Source organism: Protopterus annectens, chromosome 2.part0, assembly GCF_019279795.1.
Source record: "Protopterus annectens isolate FY-2018-M chromosome 2.part0, PAN1.0, whole genome shotgun sequence".
Classification (NCBI taxonomy): Eukaryota; Metazoa; Chordata; order Ceratodontiformes; family Protopteridae; genus Protopterus; species Protopterus annectens.
The window spans coordinates 1,716,173,359-1,716,194,844 of NC_056728.1; the positions used below are offsets into that span (position 1 = coordinate 1,716,173,359).

The 21,486-nt window shown below is 45.3% G+C and overlaps 1 protein-coding gene across 1 annotated transcript in view; it reads left to right on the top strand.

Moving 5' to 3' along the window:
- SSU72 (SSU72 homolog, RNA polymerase II CTD phosphatase) overlaps positions 1 to 21,486 on the top strand; it is a 940,682-nt gene that overhangs the window by 863,284 nt on the left and 55,912 nt on the right. The window contains exon 4 of the mRNA XM_044061763.1: positions 8,045 to 8,163. Coding sequence (XP_043917698.1) covers positions 8,045 to 8,163 — 119 coding nt within the window. The remainder of the gene's footprint in view (positions 1 to 8,044; positions 8,164 to 21,486) is intronic.

Genomic DNA, 21,486 nt, shown 5'->3' on the forward strand with positions numbered 1-21,486 from the left:
CAGACCCAGAAACTGTTAGCCAGGGGCCTAAAGGTGTTAAGGCTTCTGTTGTCAAGAATCCGGTTCCTGCAGATAAAGAAGCCAGGGCCTTGGATAGATGGGGAAAGAAAGTTTATACTTCTTCCACTCTGGCTATGAGGGCTTTGAATTGCCAGTTTCACATGTTAAAATACCAAAACTATCTCCTTTCACAGTTGAAGTCTAAGGTTGATGCTCTGGCGGAAGGTATTGATTGTAAAGAGTTACAAGATTTAGTACATGTTTCTGAACAGGTGGGGAAGCATTCCTTGCAATGTGGTTTTGATGCTGTACAGGCCTCGTCTAGGGTGGCTGCCACTGGGTCAGTTCTTCGCAGGCACACCTGGCTGAGGGATCAAAATTTATCAGACCATGTTAAAACAAGGATTTTAGATGCCCCTTTACAATCTAATGTGTTGTTTGGTTCTCCTGTTGAGGCAGTTTTAAAGAAAATGGAAGACAAGGCTAAGTCTATGCAGACTGTTAAAGATTTTTTGCAGGTTCAGCCTCCAAAGTTTAGTAGAAATTGGCCTGCTAAAGGGTGGACGTATCCTTCTTATGATTCCCAGTCTAGGGGTAGATCTGGACGTGGTAGGGGCAGAGCTCAGGGTTCTTTCAGGCCTAGAACAGGGAGATCTCCTGCACAGTCTTCGAGTGAGGGCAGGGGTCAGTCCTTTCGTAAACAGACCCAATGACCTACCTTTTCAGCTGCCAGAGCCTTCTCGTCTGGCAGCACCTTTGGGAGGAAGGTTGGCACTTTTCAAAGAAAATTGGAGTTTAATTCCCAAGACAAATGGGTATTGGATATCATACACCAAGGTTACAGGTTTTATTTCCATACCTTGCCTCCTTTCAGAGGCATGCCAGACGTTCCTCCTCAACAAAGAATAGAGGCTCGCAAGCAAATTTCTCTGTTACTTCAACTAGGGGCCATGCAGCCAGTCCCTATGCCAGAAGTGGGCCTAGGATTTTATTCTCGCCTGTTACTAGTACCAAAGAAGGGGAACACGTGGAGACCAATTTTGGATTTATCTATCCTCAACACTTATCTGGACATTCCCAAGTTCAAAATGTTGACGTTACAACAGCTTTTACCTCTGCTGGGCAAGGATCATTGGATGGTAACTTTGGATCTCAAGGAGGCTTACCTTCATGTTCCTATCAGACTAAGTTGCAGGAAGTATCTGCGTTTTCGAGCTGGGACTTCTCACTATCAGTTCTCTGCATTGCCCTTTGGCTTATCTACTGCGCCCAGAGTGTTCACGAAAGTTGTGGCTCCAGTGATAGCTTTCTTCAGGCTAAAAGGAATACAGATCTATCCTTATTTGGACGACTGCCTGATTCTGGCTCAAGGAAGGGAAGAGCTTCTTCATCATTTGGAATATGTGATAGCAGTGCTAAGATGCCTGGGGTATTCTGTGAACGAAATAAAGTCCAGTCTAGTACCCTCTCAAGACATGTGCTTTCTGGGCGTAAGACTGAATACAGCATCCCAGATGGCCTTTTTAACCCTGGACAAACAAAAGAATCTTTCCCTTTACTTCCATCAACTATCTCATCAGTCCGGGCTGACTGCAAGGACAGTCCTTCAAGCCTTAGGGTTCATGGCATCTTGTATTCTGGTGCTTCCCAATGCCAAACTGCATATGAGGAAGCTGCAATGGTATCTCAAAAATGTATGGACACAGCACTGCCAGGATCTGGACACTGTCATTCAAATAATACCTTGCATTCAAAAGGAATTTTTGTGGTGGGCTCAGGAATGTCACCTAAACAAGGGACTCTCTGTGACCCGGCCAGAGGCGAGTCAGATTTTAATGACAGCTGCCTCAGACAAAGCTTGGGGAGCTCATCTAAATGGAAATTGGATACAAGACAAGTGGCCTGCCAGACTACAACATCTACATATCAATCTGAAGGAGATGCTAGCAGTCCAGTTTGCATTAATAGCTTTCAAGGATTTACTTCTTCCAGGGCAGGTGTTGATTCTAACAGACAACACAACTGTCATGTGGTACATCAACAAGCAAGGGGGAACACATTCTTATCCTCTATGCAGGCTAGCAACGATTTTGTGGGAGACTGCTCTCAGTTTACAGCTCAATCTTCAGGCAAGGTTTCTGCCAGGAGCACAGAACTCCTTAGCAGATGTGTTGAGCAGACGAATTATGGATCCCCACGAGTGGAAATTGGATCCTCATGTATTTCAGAAATTGACAGTGTCATGGGGAACTCCAGACATAGATCTGTTCGCTTCTCCACTAAACCATCAGCTGCCAAAGTTTTGCACAAAATGGTTTCATCCCACAGCTTGGAAAGTGGATGCTCTTTCTTTCAATTGGAGCAATCTTCATGTGTATGCCTTTCCACCTCTGCCTCTCCTCCCAAAGGTACTTCTAAAGGTCAGGCAGGACAAGCCAAGGATGATTTTAATAGCTCCAGATTGGCCTCGACAGCACTGGTACCCATTACTGAGGAGTCTGGTATGGAAGCCTCCATGGCCTTTGCCTTCGATTCCACACCTGTTGTCACAGGAGGACAGCCATTTGCTCAATGTCAAACTTCACTCTCTTCACCTAACAGCCTGGCATATTCTGTTTTGAACCATAGAGGGTCTCAACTTCCACAACAAGTTTTGAATGTGATTTTGGAAGCTAGAAGGCCTAGTACAAGGAAAGTGTACCCTGATAAATGGAAGAGATTTTTATTTTGGAGTGCAGCAAAGGATTTTGATGTTTCTGAGCCTAATTTAAGTGTGGCTCTTCAATATCTTACTGAGTTACTGGACAAAGGTTTGTCCTTCTCTTCTATTAAGGTTCATGCTGCAGCAATTTCAGCTCACTATGAATGTGACCCTCCATTGTTTTCTCATCCTTTGTTCAAGCAATTTCTTAGAGGGGCAAAGAATATAAGACCCCCACGTGGAGCTCCTACTCCTGCTTGGGATCTCAATTTTGTGTTGGAGAAACTCACTCTACAACCTTTTGAGCCTGCAGCTACTTCTGAGTTGAAATATTTATCATGGAAGACTGCCTTTTGTTGGCCATTACCTCTGCAAGAAGGGTTTCTGAATTGCAGGCCCTTATGGCGGTTGAGCCTTTCTTGATTTTCCATAAGGATAGGGTATCTTTACGTACTAATCCTTCCTTTATGCCTAAGGTGGTTTCTAGTGTGGCGTTAAACCAAACTATTCATTTGCCTACTTTTTATGCAAATCCCCAAAATAAAGGGGAAAAGATTTTGCACACTTTAGATCTACACAGGCAGTTGCGATATTATTTGGACAGAACTAAAGGGTTCAGGCAGTCTCAGCAGTTGTTTGTTTCTTTTGCTTTGAGTTCTCAGGGCAAGCCTGTGTCAAAACAAACTATTTCTAAGTGGATTGGGTTTTGCATTGCTTTCTGTTGTTCCCATCATGGCAAGGAGATTCCAGCTGGGATTAGGCCTCATTCCACTAGGGCTACTGCCACTTCGACAGCCTTTTGAGGGGAGTGGCAACCAAGGATATTTTGGAGGCAGCTACTTGGAGTTCAGTGCATACTTTTTCTAGGCATTATCACCTACCACTTTACTCTAAATCCAGGGCTGGTTTTGCCACTGCTGTTTTGCAGGGCATTTTGGCAGCTCCTGTTTCCTTGTAGTTTGGCCATCCTCCCTTACCTCTGCTTTGGGATTCTACCCAAGTGTAAGGACTGCAGCAATGTGAGATGAAGAACATAGTACAGTTTTGTACCTACCATAAATGTAGATGTTCGAAGATCCACATTGCTGCAGTCCAATCCCTCCCTCCTTCCCCTCTGTAGTTAGAGGCGGTTGTGTGGGTTGGGTTGTAAATATTGTGTATATTGTATATATTGTACATATAATTAGTGCAAGGGTGGTTGGTTGTTTGTTTGCTGTCTTTTGGTTTTGACCTTTATTTTTAGGGTCTTCTGACATCTGGGGCAAGAAAAGACTGAGGATATGACGTCGGTCATGCGCATTTGTACCCTGACGTCAGTCAAATGCGCCTTGACCGACGTCAGCCTTATACTTTGATATTCGGGCCGACCGAGGACAGCGGACTACCCAAGTGTAAGGACTGCAGCAATGTGGATCTTCGAACATCTACATTTATGGTAGGTACAAAACTGTACTTTCTTCCACCAGATCCTGGCTCCCACATGCAGACTCCTGACAGGGCAAGAAAAACTGATGTAATGGCGTTGGCTGCTTTACTTTATACTACTGACGACCTGATGTCAGTCCTGAAGCGACAGCGACCAATGCAAAAATACCAAGCTTCTGGTATTCGGGACGACTGAAGGCTACCCTGGCAGGGATAACCCAAATGTGATGACTGCAACAGTGAATACACTCTAACATCTACATTTATGGAAAGTGTACACAACTGTACTATTTACCCTTACCTGGACGACTGCCTCATTCAGGCAAACAGCAAAGAAAAGCTGTTCCAGGATCTTCTCTTTCTCAAAAAAACTCCTAACTTCCCTAGGGTTCACCATCAACTAGAAAAAATGAAAGCAAAACCCCACCAGGAAAATTATTTTCCTGGGAGCTGTGCTAGACACAGCAACTCTTTTATGGCCTTCCTATTCCCAGAAAAACAGTGCTTCCTGCCTCTCTACTTCACGCAGTTGGCTTCCAGAAGTCACCTCACTGTATGGAAGTTCCTGCAAGCCCTGGGATACATGGCATCTTGCATCCTTCTCATCCCTCTTGCCAGGCTTCACATGAGAAAGCTTCAGTGGTAATTAGAGAACCTTTGGTTTCAGCGCACTCCGTCCCTAGAGACCACTCTCCCATTGATCCCTTGCATAAGGGACAAATTTCTCTGGTGGGCAGAGGCCTGTGTCATGAACAAGGAATCTTCCCTTCATCCTCCGCCCTTCTGGCCAGACCATCACCACCGGCACCTCAGACATAGCTTGGGGCGCTTACCTAGCAGGCAGGTGTACCCGAGGCCTTTGGAATGCCCAGCAACTTCACTTGCACATGAACCAGAAAGAAATGATGGCAGTGCAAAACGCTCTGACTTCCTTCCAAACCCATCTCAGGCCAGGGGTGGTCCTTAAAAAACAGACAACACCACAGTAATGTGGTACATCAACAAGCGGGGGGGCACCCAATCTTACCCCCTGTGCAGATTAGCCATGAGTCTGTGGCTTACAGCCACCTAATTGCCCAATACATACCAGGGATCAACAACACACTGGCAGACCGCCTAAGCAGAAACTTCTTGGACCCCCACGAATGGCAGCTGCACAGAGAAATCTTTCTAAAAATCACCCAGGAGTGGGAGACCCCAGAGGTGGACCTCTTTGTCTTGCACCTCAACCACCAGCTTCACAAGTTTTGTACCAGGGAGTATCACCTCCTAGCATGGAAGGTGGATGCCTTGACCTTCCCCTGAAGCTCCCTGTTTGTGTACGCATATCCACCTCTGCCCCTTATTCCCAAGGTTCTGATCAAAATAAGAGAGGAGAGACCAAAGGCCATCCTCATTGTTCCAGACTGGCCCAGACAGCATTGGTACCTCTCACTACACAGTCTGACCCTGAAGCTGCTTCCCCTAAGGTCAGACCTCTTGACCCAGGAGAGGGAGAAGGTACTGCATCCAGACCTACAGACTCTCAAACTTTCAGCATGGCTCATACACTAAAAACTAACAAGAAGTCACTGTTAAGCAAACGGGTCCGGGACATCATCACAGAGGCCAGAAGGCCCAGCACAAGAAAAACTTATGCAGGAAAACGGAAAGGATTCTGTTCCTGGAAACGATCAAAAGGGGGCAGTACTTCCCAATCTTCCATCCCTCTCATCCTGGATTACTTAGCAGAGTTGCTCAAAAATGGCCTCTCCTTCTCCTCTTAAAATCCATGCCTCTGCCATCTCTGCCCATTATGATTCAGACCCCACCCCTCTTCTCTCATCCTTTGATTAAGCAATTCCTCAGAGGGGCTTCTAATATCGGGCCTCCCAGAATACCTCCTACTCCATCCTGGGGCCTGAATTATGTGTTAGAGAAACTAACCTTACCTCCTTTCGAACCTGCTGCTTCAACGGAATTGAAATACCTCTCCTGGAAGACTGCCTTCCTACTAAATATTACCTCAGCCAGAAGGGTCTCAGAACTTCAAGTTCTCATGGCTTTTGAGCCCTTCATAATTTTCCATGCAGTCTCTCCCTGAGGGCCAATCCCTCCTTTATGCCCAAGGTGGTATCTGACCCTTAATCAAGCCATACACCTTCCCACCTGCTTTCCCAACCCTCAAAACAAAGGTGAAAAAAATCTACATTCACTAGATGTGCACAGACAACTCGGATACTATATGGACCGCACTAAGCTTTTCAGAAAAACTGACCAGCTTCTTGTAAGCTTTGCCCCAGGGGCAGAGGGGAACCCCATCTCCAAACAAACCATTTCCAAATGGATTTCACACTGTATCCATCTTTACTACATGGGAAACCCATCCCTAAGTCGATCTGTACCCACTCCACTAGGGCAAACTTCACTTCCATTGCCTTCCTCAGAGGAGTACCTACCAGGGACAAATTGGAATTGACCACCTGGACCTCTGTCCATACCTCTACAACGCATTACCACCTATCTCTCTTTTCTAAGTCTAGGGCAGGGTTTGCCTCTGCAATTCTGCAGGCCCTCCTGACCCATACCTAGGACTCTACCTATCCTTCCACCCTTTACCTCAGCTTTGGGAATCCTTCCACAGGTGATGACTAGAGCAGTGAAACACAAAGAACATAGAAGAGTTGTGTACACTTACCATAAATGTAGATGTTTGAATGTATTCACTGTTGCAGTCTTGGTTTCCCTCCCTCCATCCCCCATTTCACGTCTTCCCCTAGGGGGACACATGCTTCCCAAGGTGGCTGTTAGCCACCAGGACCACTTCTCTCTTTTCCCTTGTGCTTCTGATGGGTTAGGGCAAGAAAAACTGATGTAATGATGTCTGATGCCTTGCTTTGTAGTACTGATGACCTGATGTCAAATTACAGGCGACAGCAGCCAGCGCACAAAAACATTGACTCTGGTATTCGGACCGGCCGAGGGTTACCACAATAAGGATAACCCCACAGGTGATGACTGCAACAGTGAATACACTCTTAACATCTACATTTATGCTAAGTGTACACAACTGTACTTTTTTAAACAAGAAATAACAGCAAAATAAAACCAATAGAATATCCAGTAAATTGGATTTGCAGAGTGGGAAGTCATCCAGTCATCCCAGAAGAAAGAGTTTGCAAGTTCAAATAGTAGTTGTATGTGATCTTTAAGTGGTTAGTGACATGTTATTTCTTCTATCTCAAACTGACATCATAGAGGCAGTTTTAAACACTGTACTGTTTTGTCAGGTAGGGCTGCTATTTCCTTCAGGACACTGGCTCCGTTGTGTGGTATTCTTTCATTTTGTCATCTTTCCACTGGCAGTATTCTGAATTATGCCTTTCTTCATGTCTTTGGAAACACTGTGTAAATTGTTTCTTCTAGTGAGTCTATTTGATTGTTATTTACACAGTTCTAGACAGACATTTGGCCCATTTCTTGGTTCAGCAAGAACCCACTGACGCATTACCCACTTTGGAAGACCACCCTCCACTCCTCTTTTTGAGAGCTGTAGGCATCAAATTTCTAGTCATCCATGCTTATGCTAGCACTCATCTTCGATTAGCCAGGCTTGGTGCAGTTTTCCCTAAAATGTAGCAAATGCTTTGATAGATTTCTAAAGGAAGTAATAAATGGTTTTATAGAAAGTCAGAATACTGTGTAGACAGACTGCCTAATCACATCATACAGGAAACAGTGTGCAACATTAAAAATCATACTTTATTTGTGGCATTTTAGTGGTCATTTTAAAGGGAATGAAGTGTCTCCCTTTGTTACAAAATCTTGATATGTGTAAGCTGTCCCTACGCTAAACTTCAGGCTTTTGTTACTAGTATTTTTGTACTTGTAATGTTACATTTTGTAATTTGTACAACTTTTGTCTGTTTCCTTAACTAGATCTGTGTTCCAGAGAGCAAGAGACATTCCAGCCAGTACATGTAATCAATGTGGATATTCAGGATAACCATGAAGAAGCTACATTAGGAGCCTTCCTTATATGTGAACTATGTCAATGCGTAAGTATGATTTGCTTATTTTGTTTAACTGAATAATTCTGTTAGGCACAAGAGTCTAGTTTTAGGGGTGACTTAGAACTAGTTAAGTAACCCATGTCGATTAGAAGCTGGATCAGTTGCGCACAATAGAGAGAGAATATATTCGCAGCTCACAGCCTTATCCATTCATGAATTCATTCTCTAATTATACTCTTAATCTTTTTCAGGGTTGTAGGGGACGTGGAGCCTTTCCTAGCACTCACTTGGTGCACTGTGCAAGAATTTACCCTAAACAGTATACACAGAAAGACCCACACAAATGCACACACTACCTCTTTCGCACCATGTACGCCTACATATGATTTGAATTTTTGAGGAAATTAATTCACCTTTGTGGAATGTGAGAAAAAGTGGAACACCAAGCAGAAACCCACAAAGATATCGGTAGGACATGTAGACTTCAATCAAAAGGCACCTTGACCTGTGTTAAAACACCAGACAAATTGATTGTACAAGAGAATTTTCATTGTCCTACTCAGTTGTATAGCCACAGATGTGGTTTATTTTTCTTTTTACCAAAACCAGCTAATTGTCAGGTTAGTATATACTGAATTTACCTAGGTGTTGGGCCAAAAACTGAAGTTCTTTGCAGTTGTCAGTGACCAGTCAGGAGGGTCCCATGTCAGTGAAGCAAAAGGGGACCTAGGGTATAGATCTGTGGACTGATGATGACATATCAGACCAGCCTAAAGGACTGATAAAAAAAAAAAAAAAACATGCTTGATAGTATACTTGCGTAACTTTTCAGGGAGACTATTAGCCTTTGTAAGAATGGATGGTGTATAACAGTACAGTATCCTTTTGTATCACTGTTGCAGTACTCTTCACAGTAGGGATCTCCTGCCAAGAATAGCCCAACATCCAGCAAGTAATATCAAAGCCTTTATATCTTGTATGCGCTGTATGTCACATGTATGCTTCCATACAGGATGTAGGGCATAAAGGTGACGTACAGATGCAGTTACCCAGAACTTCTTTGCTGCCGGTTGAGGAATTATCTTTTGGAGATACTATAGCTAGAATGATGGACTACTTTGTTTGTGATTCTTCTCAAGTGTCTGATATCCAAAAAAAGTATGATGAGCTGCTTCAGGTAGACACACCTAATCCTTCTGCAGTATCTCCTTTGTTGACTGCTTTGTTAGACACTTTTATAGTACTTCAAAGTATACTAATTCTCAGCCTCCTACTCCAAAAAAACCTGACAGGTTCTATAAGGTTCCTGAAGGTTTTAAAGTGCCCTTCTGACCCTGTTGTGGTGTCAGTCTCATCTGACAAGCCTTCTAAACTTTTGCCCTCTTCCAAGCTTGTGCCTTCAGATAAGGATAGTGGGGCAATGGAGAGAATTGGTAAGAAGGTTTATACTGTTTCTACTTTGGCTTTTCAGGCAATCGTTTACTAGACACACATGACCAGATATGCTCTGGTCTTGATTACCCAGGCTTGTCAGGTTATTTCTGATCTGCCTGATTCTGAGCCTTGTCTATTTTAAGATGTTCTTCGTGTTTCACTGTGGCAGTCATTACATTTGGGTAATCTGCTGGTAGGTTGCCCTCATTAGGCCTGATTAACAAAGTCTTGGGTCCTGCGTCAGTTTTTGTCCCTTCTTCCATGACGTCAGGTCGTCAGGGGTATAAAACATGCATCTGACGCCATTACACCAGTCTTTCTTGCCGTGCGGTGCCCAAAGCAAAAGCAGTTCGCAAGTGCCGGTCAGCCAACTCCTGAAATTTTCGTTTTCGAGTTTCAAAACCGAAGTCTTCAACTTAAAGCTAAGTACCCCGTTGGGGAAACTTTTTCTTGCACCTTACCGATGTCAGTAAAAGTTAATAATTGCATTACTTCTGGAAAGCAAATACCTCACAAAGATTTTCATTCATACTGTAGTCCTTGCCTAGGCCATGACCACGACGTATCTTGCTGTCAGTTTTGTGTTTTAATCAGCGCACACTCCGTCGTCAGTACATTTTTGCCTCTAAATATTTCAGTTCTTTGTTTAATTATCCAGAAATGTTGTTGGTTAGCCATCCGACTACCGGGATTCTGAAAAAAACGCAAAGATAAAGACAAAGACAGGCCGCTGAGGTCCAAAACTGCCGACGACACTTCTCCTAAGCCAGTCGCCATTTCGCCGGTACTCAGTGAGGCGCTTTCGCAGCCCCTGATACCCGCTACTTCTGATTCGCAGGCCTCTACTGAGACCCATTCGGAGTCTGGTATGCTGCGAGAGGCTTCACCTGTGGAACCCGCAGTACCTTGGATGGGTCCGGAGCTGCTGTGCACGCACCGGATTCTAAGGGTGTATTCAGGCCTACAGACTTGCATATTAAATCAACTCCGCCTTCATTACTAAGGTCTAAATCTCGATCTATGTCTAAAAAACTGATGCCCAGGCCACATGTTCAGGCCCCTATGCCTAAAAAACAAATGATCAAAATGGCTAAAGATCTGATTACTCTAATCAGGGGTAGTCAACCCCCCCCCTCCCCCCCAAGAGGCCTAGGGCTGAGCTTGATTATGAATCTTCTGATCAGGATTCTGTTTCTTATGACTCTTCTAATGACTTGGATTTGTCCATGCCTACTTATGAGGATTCTGATGCAGAGGATTCCATTCCCTCTGCTTCCCCTCCTGAGGATTTTTCTTTTGGGGAAACTTTACATACCTTAAGGGAGCATTTCAACTGGGAAAGTCAGGAATTTTCTGATTCAAAAAAAAGAGGCTTAGAGATTTCCTCATTCTACCTCAGCATAGGCCCTTGGCTATACCTCCTGTACTAGACATTGTTGATGTGTTTTCGGAATCCAGTATGGCCCCTGATTCCCTGCCTCCAGCTCCTAGTAAACCTGACAGATACTACAGGGTTCCTGAGTCCCACAAGTTCCTTTTCAAAAATCCTGTTGCAGATCCAGAAACCATTTCTCAGGGGCTCAAGGGCCTTAAGGCTTCTACTGCTAAAAATCCTACCCCTTCTGATAGAGACTCCGAGGCGCTGGATAGATGGGTTAAGAAGGTTTATACTTCTGCAACCTTAGCATTCAGAGCTTTAAACTGCCAATTTCATATGTTAAAATATCAACAGCATATTATTGGACTGCTTAAACAGAAAATTATGTTGATTCCTGACTGTGTGGAGAATAAAGATTTGCAGGATTTATTGCATTCTGCTGAACAAGTTGGAAAACATTCTTTGCAATGTGGTTTTGATTCTTTAGAGGCCTCCTGCAGGGCTGCTGTTACTGGGTCTGTGCTTAGAAGGCATGCTTGGCTTAAGGAGCAATCTTTTCCTGATCATGTTAAAGCAAAACTGTTGGATTCTCCTTTAAATCAGGATGGTCTGTTTGGCAATAAGGCTGAAGAAGTTCTAAAAAAGATGGAAGATAAAGCTAAATCTATGCAAACTGTTAAAGATTTCTTACAAGTGCAACTGCCAAGATTTAGTAAGCACTGGCCTACTAAGAATTGCTCTTTTCCAACTCCTTCCAGATCCTCTCAAGCCAAACCCAGCCAAAAGCACCAGGTTTCGGTCCCAGGGGACTCTCAGAACTAAGCAATGGGGGGCCTCCACTTCCAAATCTGGAAATAACAAGACACCCCCCAATGGTAAACAGTCTCAATGACTTCCTTTTAAAATTACCAAGCACTTTTCAGCCGCCCCTTTGGGGGGAAAGATTGCTCTTCATGCAAAGAACTGGGAACTCGTAACCCTGGACAAATGGGTTTTAAATAGTGTCCCAGGGATACAGATTTCATTTCCACACGTTGCCAACACCAAACAATTGGATAGACCTGCCCCCAAATCAGTGGGCAGAGGCTCAAAAACAAGTACTTTCCCTCTTAAACATGGGGACTATTCAACCAGTACCAGAGGAGGAAAAGGGGCAAGGTTTCTATTCCAGGCTTTTTTCTGGTACCCAGAAAAGACAAATCATGGCGTCCTGTTCGGGACCTGTCTACGCTAAACACCTTTCTGGACATTCCAAAATTCAAGATGCTGACTCTTCACCACTTACTTCCTTTGCTAGGCAAAGATGCCTGGTTGGCAACTCCAGATTTAAAAGAAGCATACCTGCACATCCCAATCAAGGAATCTTGCAGAAGATACCCACGCTTCAAAGCAGGCTACTTGCATTATCAGTTCTCTGCACTGCCCTTTGGCTTCTCTACTGCGCCCAGGGTATTCACAAAGTGCCTGGCTCCAGTTATTGCATTTTGCAGGCAAAGAAATATTCAAATATATCCATACCTGGACGATTGTCTAATTTAGGCAGAAAGCCAGGGCATACTTCTAAATCATCTGGCGTTTGTAAAAAGGGTTCTAACTTGTCTGGGGTACACCATAAACAAAAAGAAATCACAACTGGTACCCTGTCAACATATTACATTCCTGGGTGCAAGCTTGAATACAACTGCCTAGATGTTTTTCCTCACGCCAGAGAAGCAAATTCATTCGGTAACTTACTTCAAACAAGTGGCCACAAAAACCTTGCTATCTGCAAGACAAATACTGCAAGCCTTGGGGTCCATGGCCTCCTGCATTCTTCTAATTCTATATGCAAGACTGCATATGAGGAAACTACAGTGATACTTAAAAGGTCTATGGAGTCAACATTGTCACTGCCTGGGAACAATGATTCCTATCATACCTTGCCTATGCCTGGAATTCCTATGGTAGACAGAGGCCTGCCACCAAAATAAGGGACTGCCATTCACACTACCCCCTGCCGCCCAAACCCTAACTACAGATGCATCAGACTATGCATGGGGGGCTCACCTGGCAGGGAAGTACATTCAGGGAAAATGGAACCCAAATCAAATGCACCTACATATCAATCAAAAAGAAATGTTCATAGGTAGATACTAGGCTATCTGCCCTAGGGCATTTATAAGCCTAGCCAGAGTGTATTTGGCTTCCGCCTCCCTATTTGATTAGCCTACTGTGCCTCTGTAAAGTAGGTCACAGAAGGTACCCTTTTAAGATTAGTTTACTGTGCCTCTGTCTAGCAGGGACACAGAAGAGTTCCCAGGGGTGAATTTGCGATTTCCCATCCACGCGTCCAGATTTCGCTTGAAGAGGGTCAGCGAGGGGCTGTGTCTAACATGAGTTGGGATTCTGTTCCAGAGTGAGGGGAGTCTCTGGGAAATGAATCTGTCCCTCCAGCATGTCCTATTTATTTTTTCTGCTGAGGTTTAAGTCCCTGGTGCGTGTAGCTCTAAGGGACTTGGATTTTTTGAGGTGGAGCATGTCCATTAATTCTGGGTTTGACATGGCTTTGTACATCAGGCATAGATTGCCTCTGAGTAGGCGGTAAGCAACTGAGTAGAGCTGGAGTTTCTTTAGTCGAGCTGCATAGGACATCTGTTTGTAGCCCATGAGCCTCTTGGTGAGGTACTTTTGGGGTCTCTCCAGTTGCTGCAGGTGTCAGGTAAGGTACATCCCAAAAGGGGCATTGTATTCAATTATGGGCCTGATGAGTGACGAGTAGAGGGGCACAATGACCTCTCTTGATCTAGATGCGAACCCTTTCGTGATAAGGTGGGCTCTATAGAAGGTCTTTCTAACCACTTTGGCAACATGATTATCAAAGGGAGAGATTACTATCTACGTTGGTCCCCAAATCTCTAATTACTTCTTCCGTACTTAATGGATTACCACCTATGTGGTAATTTGTGGGTACCTTGTTTTTCCCAAAGGGGATGACTATGCAGTTTTTAGCATTTAGCTTGAGGCCGTGGCTCTGGCACCAAGCATCCGTCTCTGTGAGACTCTTTTGGAGGATGCTTGTGTCAACTGGAGATTCGATTATGGTCCCCAGTTTGCAGTAATCTGCGAATTTTGTCAGCCATAATCCCCCCGTGTTAGCCTGAACCTCAGAGAAGTATATACCGAACAAGAGAGGTCCCAGAACTGAGCCCTGTGGGACGCCACTTGTAACTGGTTTGGATTCGGACATGGCACCTGCGATTCTGACCATGTGGGTTCTATCTCTGAGCCAGTTTGCAACCCGTCTTGTGATGTAGGAGTTGATATTTAAGCTGGTTATCTTATTTATGATGCCCGAGTGGGGTATTGTGTCGAAGGCTTTTCAAGGTCCAGGTAGGCTGTGTGGACTACCTTGCCCTCATCTATGGCTTTGGTAACTGTTTCAAAGAAATCAACTAGGTTTAAGAGGCAAGATCTGCCCTTAACAAAGCCGAATTGGGTAGGGTCCAGTGTCTGGAGGCTCCCACTGTCTTTGTTTGAGTTCCATGGTAATACGCTCCATAGCTTTACAGACCAGACTAGTCAGGCTTATGGGGCGATAATTCCCGGGGTCCGTTGTGGCACCACCTTTGTGGAGTGGGACCACTGTAGCTGTACGCCATTCTTTGGGTACATATCCTGTAGTAAGGCTAAGTTTGAACAGTGACTTAATGTGAGGGTTCAGTTCTTCTTTGAGCTCGTGTAAGACACAGCCTGGGACACCGTTCAGTCCCATAGATGCTGTGTTTTTTGCTTTGGAGAGAGCAGCTTTCACCTGTGCATCTGTGATGTCAGGGAGGTTACATTCAGTTGGGATAGGTATTTGCTCCTTTGGGGGGAAGGGGGGGGGAGAAGTTTGCGCTGAAACTGTCTGCCAGGATGTTGGCTATGTCTGTAGGTTCGGTATATTTTGTACCGTTATGCAACAATTCATAGCATATCTGGGAGTTTCCACCCATATTCCTGACATAACTAAAGAAGGCCTTGTGATTATCTTTAGTGTCTAGGGCAATTTTTCTTTCGAAACTGGCCTTCGATGATTTTATGAGGGATCGAAGTTTCTTGCTAATACTGATCAGAGATGCCTTCCCTTTTTGTGATTTTGCTCCATCATGTAGTAGCTTCCTCCTTCTGTTGTATAGCTTATTTATGGCCGGGGTCCACCAGACAGGTCTCCTGTTTTTGGAGGAGTGAGTCTTGGTTTTATTTGGGATAGCACGATCCATGCATTCCTGCAGGTGCTCATAGAATGCATTTGTAAAGGATTCTGCGGATTGGGCTGTATTATCCTCTGGCCCGGGGGCTTTGAAGGATTCCACCTCAGTCTTGAGAAGTGCAAAGTTGGCTTTTGAGAAATTCTTTACAGTGATTTCCTTGGCTGGTGGTGGGGACGTCCAGGGAAATTTGTTTATGGTCTGATCTTACCAATGAGGGGTTTACCTCTGATGTGGAACAGAGTCCCCATGTTGGTGATGACCAGTTCCAATATGTTGTTCCCTCTTGTGGGAGTGGTGACCAGTTGTTCCAACGCGTTAGAGTTTATAAATTCAAGGAACCGTTGGGCGAGGGTGTTTGGACTTGAGTAGTTTTCCCAGTCAATGTTTGGGTAGTTGAAGTCACCCAATAACATAGTGTTTGGAGAGACCTTCATATTCTCAGGAATGCCAAGTGGGGTTCCTGTAATAGGGAGGGTGTTCTGTAGCAGGCTACAAACTGAAAGGCAGTTTTCCCCGCTGTTAGTTGCACATGGATGGTTTCCGATGCTTCGTGCAGTGCCACTAGCCTGGAGGTGTAGGTATCTTTGATGAATATAGATGCTCCCCCTCCTTTTGTGCTTCGGTCCGGGTTTTGGGGCCGAAACGCATGGTATGAGTTATAACCTGGTAGTGCTGGGGTGCTCTCAGGAGCCTTGAACCAGGTTTCTGTTACTGCACAGACATAGATTTTCTCCATACTGAGGAGAGCCTTGAGTGCGTGCATCTTGAGGTTTAGACTTCTGGCATTGAGTAGCATTACCTTTAGTTTTTTTATCCTTGGGTTGTCTATGGTGGTGGGTTTGTCCTTTGAGCCTTGCCTAAAAAAGGCACTATGGGGGTGGCAAGAGCCTTGGCCAGTATACGAAAGCCTAAGGGTGACAGGTGCAAGCCGTCCCTAGCGAAGCAACGTGGCTTGTCGAGCATGTCATCCCAGGCTGACGGACACTGGATCCCCTTTGAATGACACCAATACTTTAGCCAATTGTTGAAACTGATCATTTTGTCTTTATACTGTGGCATCATTCTTGGTGAGGGCAAGATGCTACTCAAGGTCAGGGTCATACCAGCCTGGGCTACATGGTCAGAGAGCTCCTCTATGTCTCTCTTCATGTAGTCCAGGGAGGTACGTCTCAGGTCATTCACACCAGCATGGACAATGACGGAGTCATACTTGTACTTGCTTTGGAGTGACCTGAGTGCTTGCGTTGTGGCGGATCCTGGCACCCGCAAGCAGCTTACAGTGACCTTCTCCTTGTTCAGTCTGGTGAGCGGGATGTCAGTGTGCCGGACAATAAGTCCCCTATAACAAGTGTATTTGGTGTGTTGTTTGGCCTTAAGGGCTGTGATTGTGAGGCACACTGATTTTGTGAGATATGGGATTCGTGGGTATTGTTGAGGGGTGGCTGTTTTTTGGATATCTGCTTAGGAGGTCTTTGCTGTTTAGGCAGATTTTTATTTAGAGCCTCCGAGTATGTTTTTGTGTGTTTGTGTTGGGTATGCAGATGCAATAGGTCTGTGTGAGACTGGATTTGTGGTGTGGGTGGTTACCTTTTCCTCCTGACCGACTGTGCCAGTCTTGGGTTGAGAGAGCTCTGCCTCCAGTTTGGCTGTGTAACTGCATCTCTCACATGTATTAGAGTTTGTTGGAAGGAGGAGATGGTTGTCTGTGTACATAAGGCAATTGTAACATTGCCTCAAAATTCCCAGATTCACCAGCTGGACTGGAGAGTAACCTTTAAACTGACCCTTGGACATACCAGATTAGTATAGGGAACTGTTTTTTTTACTGATCAGATTAGGGAAGGGAACTGATTTTTCACTTGATCAGGAAGGACCAATCGGGAGACTAATGCTTATGAGAAGTCAAGGGGGGTGTTGTGCTTTAGTTAGTGTTTCCTTATAAGAGCTGAGCAAGTGCAGGGCTTTAGAAAGAGAAGAGTGATTACTTTGAGAGTTTGAAGAGTTCTAAAGGAAAAAGTGAAGAGCAGACTTTGTGGAGCCTGGAATAGTTTAAACCTGTTTAGGCGGCGCTGCCCGAAGCTGCTCAGTGCACAAAACCGCGCAAAAAGAGAGTTGTAGGGTTTTAAGAGAGAGATCAAGGAGTTTAGAATTTACCCAAAATGGCCAACAAAACTAAAGCTTCTAGGCAGTAACCACTCCTCCAGGGACAGGCAGGCTGTTCAGTGTTAACCACTCCCACTGGTGAACACAGAGACTTCCCTTTAGCCCAGGCAAGCACTGGCCTTCTAGAAACTTCCAAACAGTTCAGAACAGCAAATCTGTAACTGAACTTTCTTAACTTTCAGAAAGTGGGGAAAAAAGCAAGATTTTTTTGTTTTTTTTTTCTTTTTATTGTAGTTTAAAGGTAACAGAGATACACAAGCAGCAAAAATAATCACAACAGTGCAATAAATGACCCCACACTTGAGTGCTTGGCCAAAATCAGGTAAAATGCAGTTTTTAGAGAGAAAAACGATTTTAAATTAAGTGCAACACAGGAAATGCAGTAAACAGGCTCTAGATGTGTTCCATGTACTGTTACTGTTACAGATATAAACTTTAGCAAGCCGGAAAATGCCATAAAGTATGCGGCAAAGCAGTAAAACTTAACAAAAAATCAGACGAAAATACTTAAAATCACAAAAGTTTGCTCTGACAGCCTTCAAGGACTACATTCTTCCAGGACAACTAATGGTGAAGACGGACAACACCACGGTTATGTGGTACATAAACAAGCAGTGGGGTACACATACTTACCCTCTCTGCAGACTAGCCATGACATTGTGGAACACAGCCATGAGCTACCAAGTGCACCTACAAGCTCAGTTCCTGCCAGGAAAATTGAATACACTGGCAGACAGACTAAGCAGAAACCTCATGGACCCACACGAGTGGAAATTGGAACCACGGATTTTCAACATGTTGACAAGCGAGTGGGGGAGCCCAGACAGATCTATTTGCCTCCTCCCAGAACTACCAGTTGAACAGGTTTGATGCCCTACCTCCTGCTCCCAGAAAACCTGACAGATACTATAGAGTCCCTGAGTCTCACAAATCTCTCTCTAAAAATCCTACAGCTGACCCTGAGGTAATTTCTCAAGGGCCTAAAGGGATTAAAGCTTCCTCTACTAAGAATCCCAACCCCTCCGACAGGGTTTCCCGAGCATTGGACACACTGAGTAAAAAATTATACACCTCAGCTACTCTTGCTATCAGGGCACTAAATTGTCAGTTCATATGCTGAAATTTCAGCAACATACCTTGGAACTCCTTAAACAAAAAAATGGCTTCTTTTCCTGCTTGAGCAGAATCTAAAGATTTAGAAGAGTTAATGCATTCTGCAAGTCAAGTAACTAAATGCACCTTGCACTGTGGTTTTGATGCCCTAGAAGCTTCTTGCAGGGCAGCAGTCACTGGATCTGTCATTAGAAGGCATGCATGGCTTAAGGAACAACCCCTGCCAGACCATGTCAAATATAAATTGTTGGATGTCCCCTTGCACAAAGATAGCATCTGATGTTGTAAATCTTTATTCATTCCTTACTGATAGGACGTCTATTCCATCCTCGGAACCAACACGTCCGTTTCAAAGCTCGCGCCAGCCAAAAACTCTCAGCTAAGACCTACCCATAATGCCCCTCTCATAGTCTCTCCAGATCTCGTTTGCCGCGTTCCTTTAGCCTCTCTCTCAAAGCTAAGTGAAAATTTGTGGATTTTTTGTGTAGTTTCTCTTAAAACTTTGTCGTTTTTTTAGTCAGTTTCACTTTTTCTTCCTATCGCCTATAACCTGCTTCTATTTCCTACCCTTTACCTTTGGTAATTAAATCTCTACCATCGTTGGTACTGTCCCTCTCTTCTGCCTTTGGTAGGCCTTCCTTTACCACTTGTGGTATTTTTAAATATCATCGTTGGTATTCTCTCCTTTTCTTTCCCTTCTTGTTGTTTCCTTTAGGATAGCCCTTTGTTGCCTGTACAATATCAGACAAAGTTAAGTTGGGGTTTAAACAGTGTAACAAGTGTGGGCGTAAGATGCCCAACTCGGACGGCCACTCTTGATGCATTTACTGTTTGGGAGTGGACCATATAAATGGTGCTTGTGATTTGTTCTAGTTTTAGCAATCACACTGTAGCAGAGCACATAAACAAGCTAATTCTGAAAGGTTTAATCAAAACACCTTTTTTGGAGGTCTCACAACCTCCTAAGTCCAAGAAACGCAAGGAAAAATGGAGTCACTCTGTTCCTGCATCTCCGTCAGTTACAGAACCAAGTAAGCTCCGTGCTTCTCCAGCACCCTCGACGCAGAACTCTTCGGCACCAGGCCCTGTGTCTTCTCCCTTGGTGCCGTCTCTGATGTTGACTCCTGTTTCGGTGCTGTCCCTCATTCTGACATTGGCTTTCACAACCATACCTGCTTTGGCACCATCCCCGGCCATGGTGCTGATAGCTTATTCGGCTCCACAGACTATGACCTCTATTCCTAAAGTCGAACATCTTTCAAGAACCAGATGCTCTCCAACGTACGACCCCTTTTCGGGGCATCGGTTTAGCCCCTTTCTTGAAAGACCTGATTCTCCTTCAGCAGCCTCCTATAGATCCACCAGGAGCCTTTCTGAACAAGATGTAGTGTGGGTTGTGGACCATCTTCTGGCAGCTAGGGGCTTGCCCACACAAGCTAGAACTTCCTTCCCCTTTGGCTCGGAACCCTTCACAGCATATTGACCTGCTTATCCTCCGGCCTCTACCCAGTCCTCTGAGATTTCAGTACCGATGACCACTACAGTGCATACTTTCTCGGCCCCAACTGGAGAGTTTTCCCTGTCTGCACCGACCACCCTTGCTGCATCAGCTCCGTTGGAGCCGGTGCACTCTCGGAGCAGTGTTTGGACTGTTGGCACCTTGGTACCTAGCCCGGTGCCTATTTTTTCACTGGTGCCATCTATGTCCACGGCTCCGACAGCTTTCAGTCCTCTCTGAGCTCCTCACCTGGAGGTGGGCTCCTCATAGCAGAGTGTGACCCCGGTTCCGAGGTTTTCCTTGGTTCCGGGCTCCCATCCCTCCTCAGGCGGGCCTGCTTTCTAGATGATGGAGAGGGTTCTTGCCTCCACAGGCTCGCAGTCAGCATCAATGACATCGGCACCAGAACCCCCCCCCCCCAAAGCATGCAGCTGTCCTAACCCCTTACTTTGAGATCCCGGGCACGGCAGCCGCAAGACCTCCCTTTGAAGGGAACTCTTTCTCCGGAGTCCTCAGAACATCACACTGGGTAGCTACCCTGGAAGAAATGGTGCAAGAGGAAGCACCTTGATTCCCCTTTGGAATCTCTCACTGAGGACGGTCTCCCCCAGACTACATTTCATTTGGAGACATTCTCGAAATCCTTAAGCAGTGGGGAGACTGGAAGTCCTCTAACCCTTCTAAGGAATCTGTTTTCTTGCAGGCCATCCATGCCCTGCCTTCTTCCTGGGTGACCCCACCTGCTAATGAGCTTATTAAGCTGATCGTGCAGTGTGCCTGGAAGACCCCCGACAATGTAGAAACTGTCCCCTGGAGGCCGGACAAAATTCTATCCACCCCTGAAGACCAGCCCAACTTGGTCCAAGCAGTTGACTGTTGAATCCATGGTCGTGGCGGCGGCCACCAGGAGGGAACTGGCAGAAGCTAGTTCCACTGTCCATCCTCCAAACAGGGAGTCTCGGACCATGGACAGACTGGGGAAGTGGACCTATGCTTCAACGATCTTTGCCATTCCGTCGCTGAACTATCTGGCATACTTCACTCTCCTCCAGAGAGACGTAATCTCTGAAATGTCTTCCTCTTTGGTGGGGGTACTGCCTGATGAGCTGGGTGACACTGTCGCTTCACAGCTAGCTACCCTTGAATCACTCCTCGATGCATTTGATATCTCACACCACTGAGGGGGCAGCTCGAGCTGCCACCTCAGGCATTGTCATGAGACATCCTGCTTGGATGCGTTTGTGTGATTTCGCAGACCCCTTTAAATCTTCCTTTGTCAATGCGCCTGTCGACGAATCTGCACTTTTTGGTCCCAAAGTACGAGACACACTAGCACGAAGTGAGAAATACGGAAAGACCTTCTCTGCTGTGGGTATATGTTTTTCCACCCCCCAGAGGTCCTACTCCAGGAACCAAAGTGGAGGAAAATTGTGGTTCAAGAAATCCCAAGGATCCTTCCGTGACACTAGTGGTGAGCAATCCCCCCCCCCCCCCCGGGGCAGAGGGGGCAACTCATCTCAGATGCCCCTTTTGGGGTAGAGGGGGTCTGC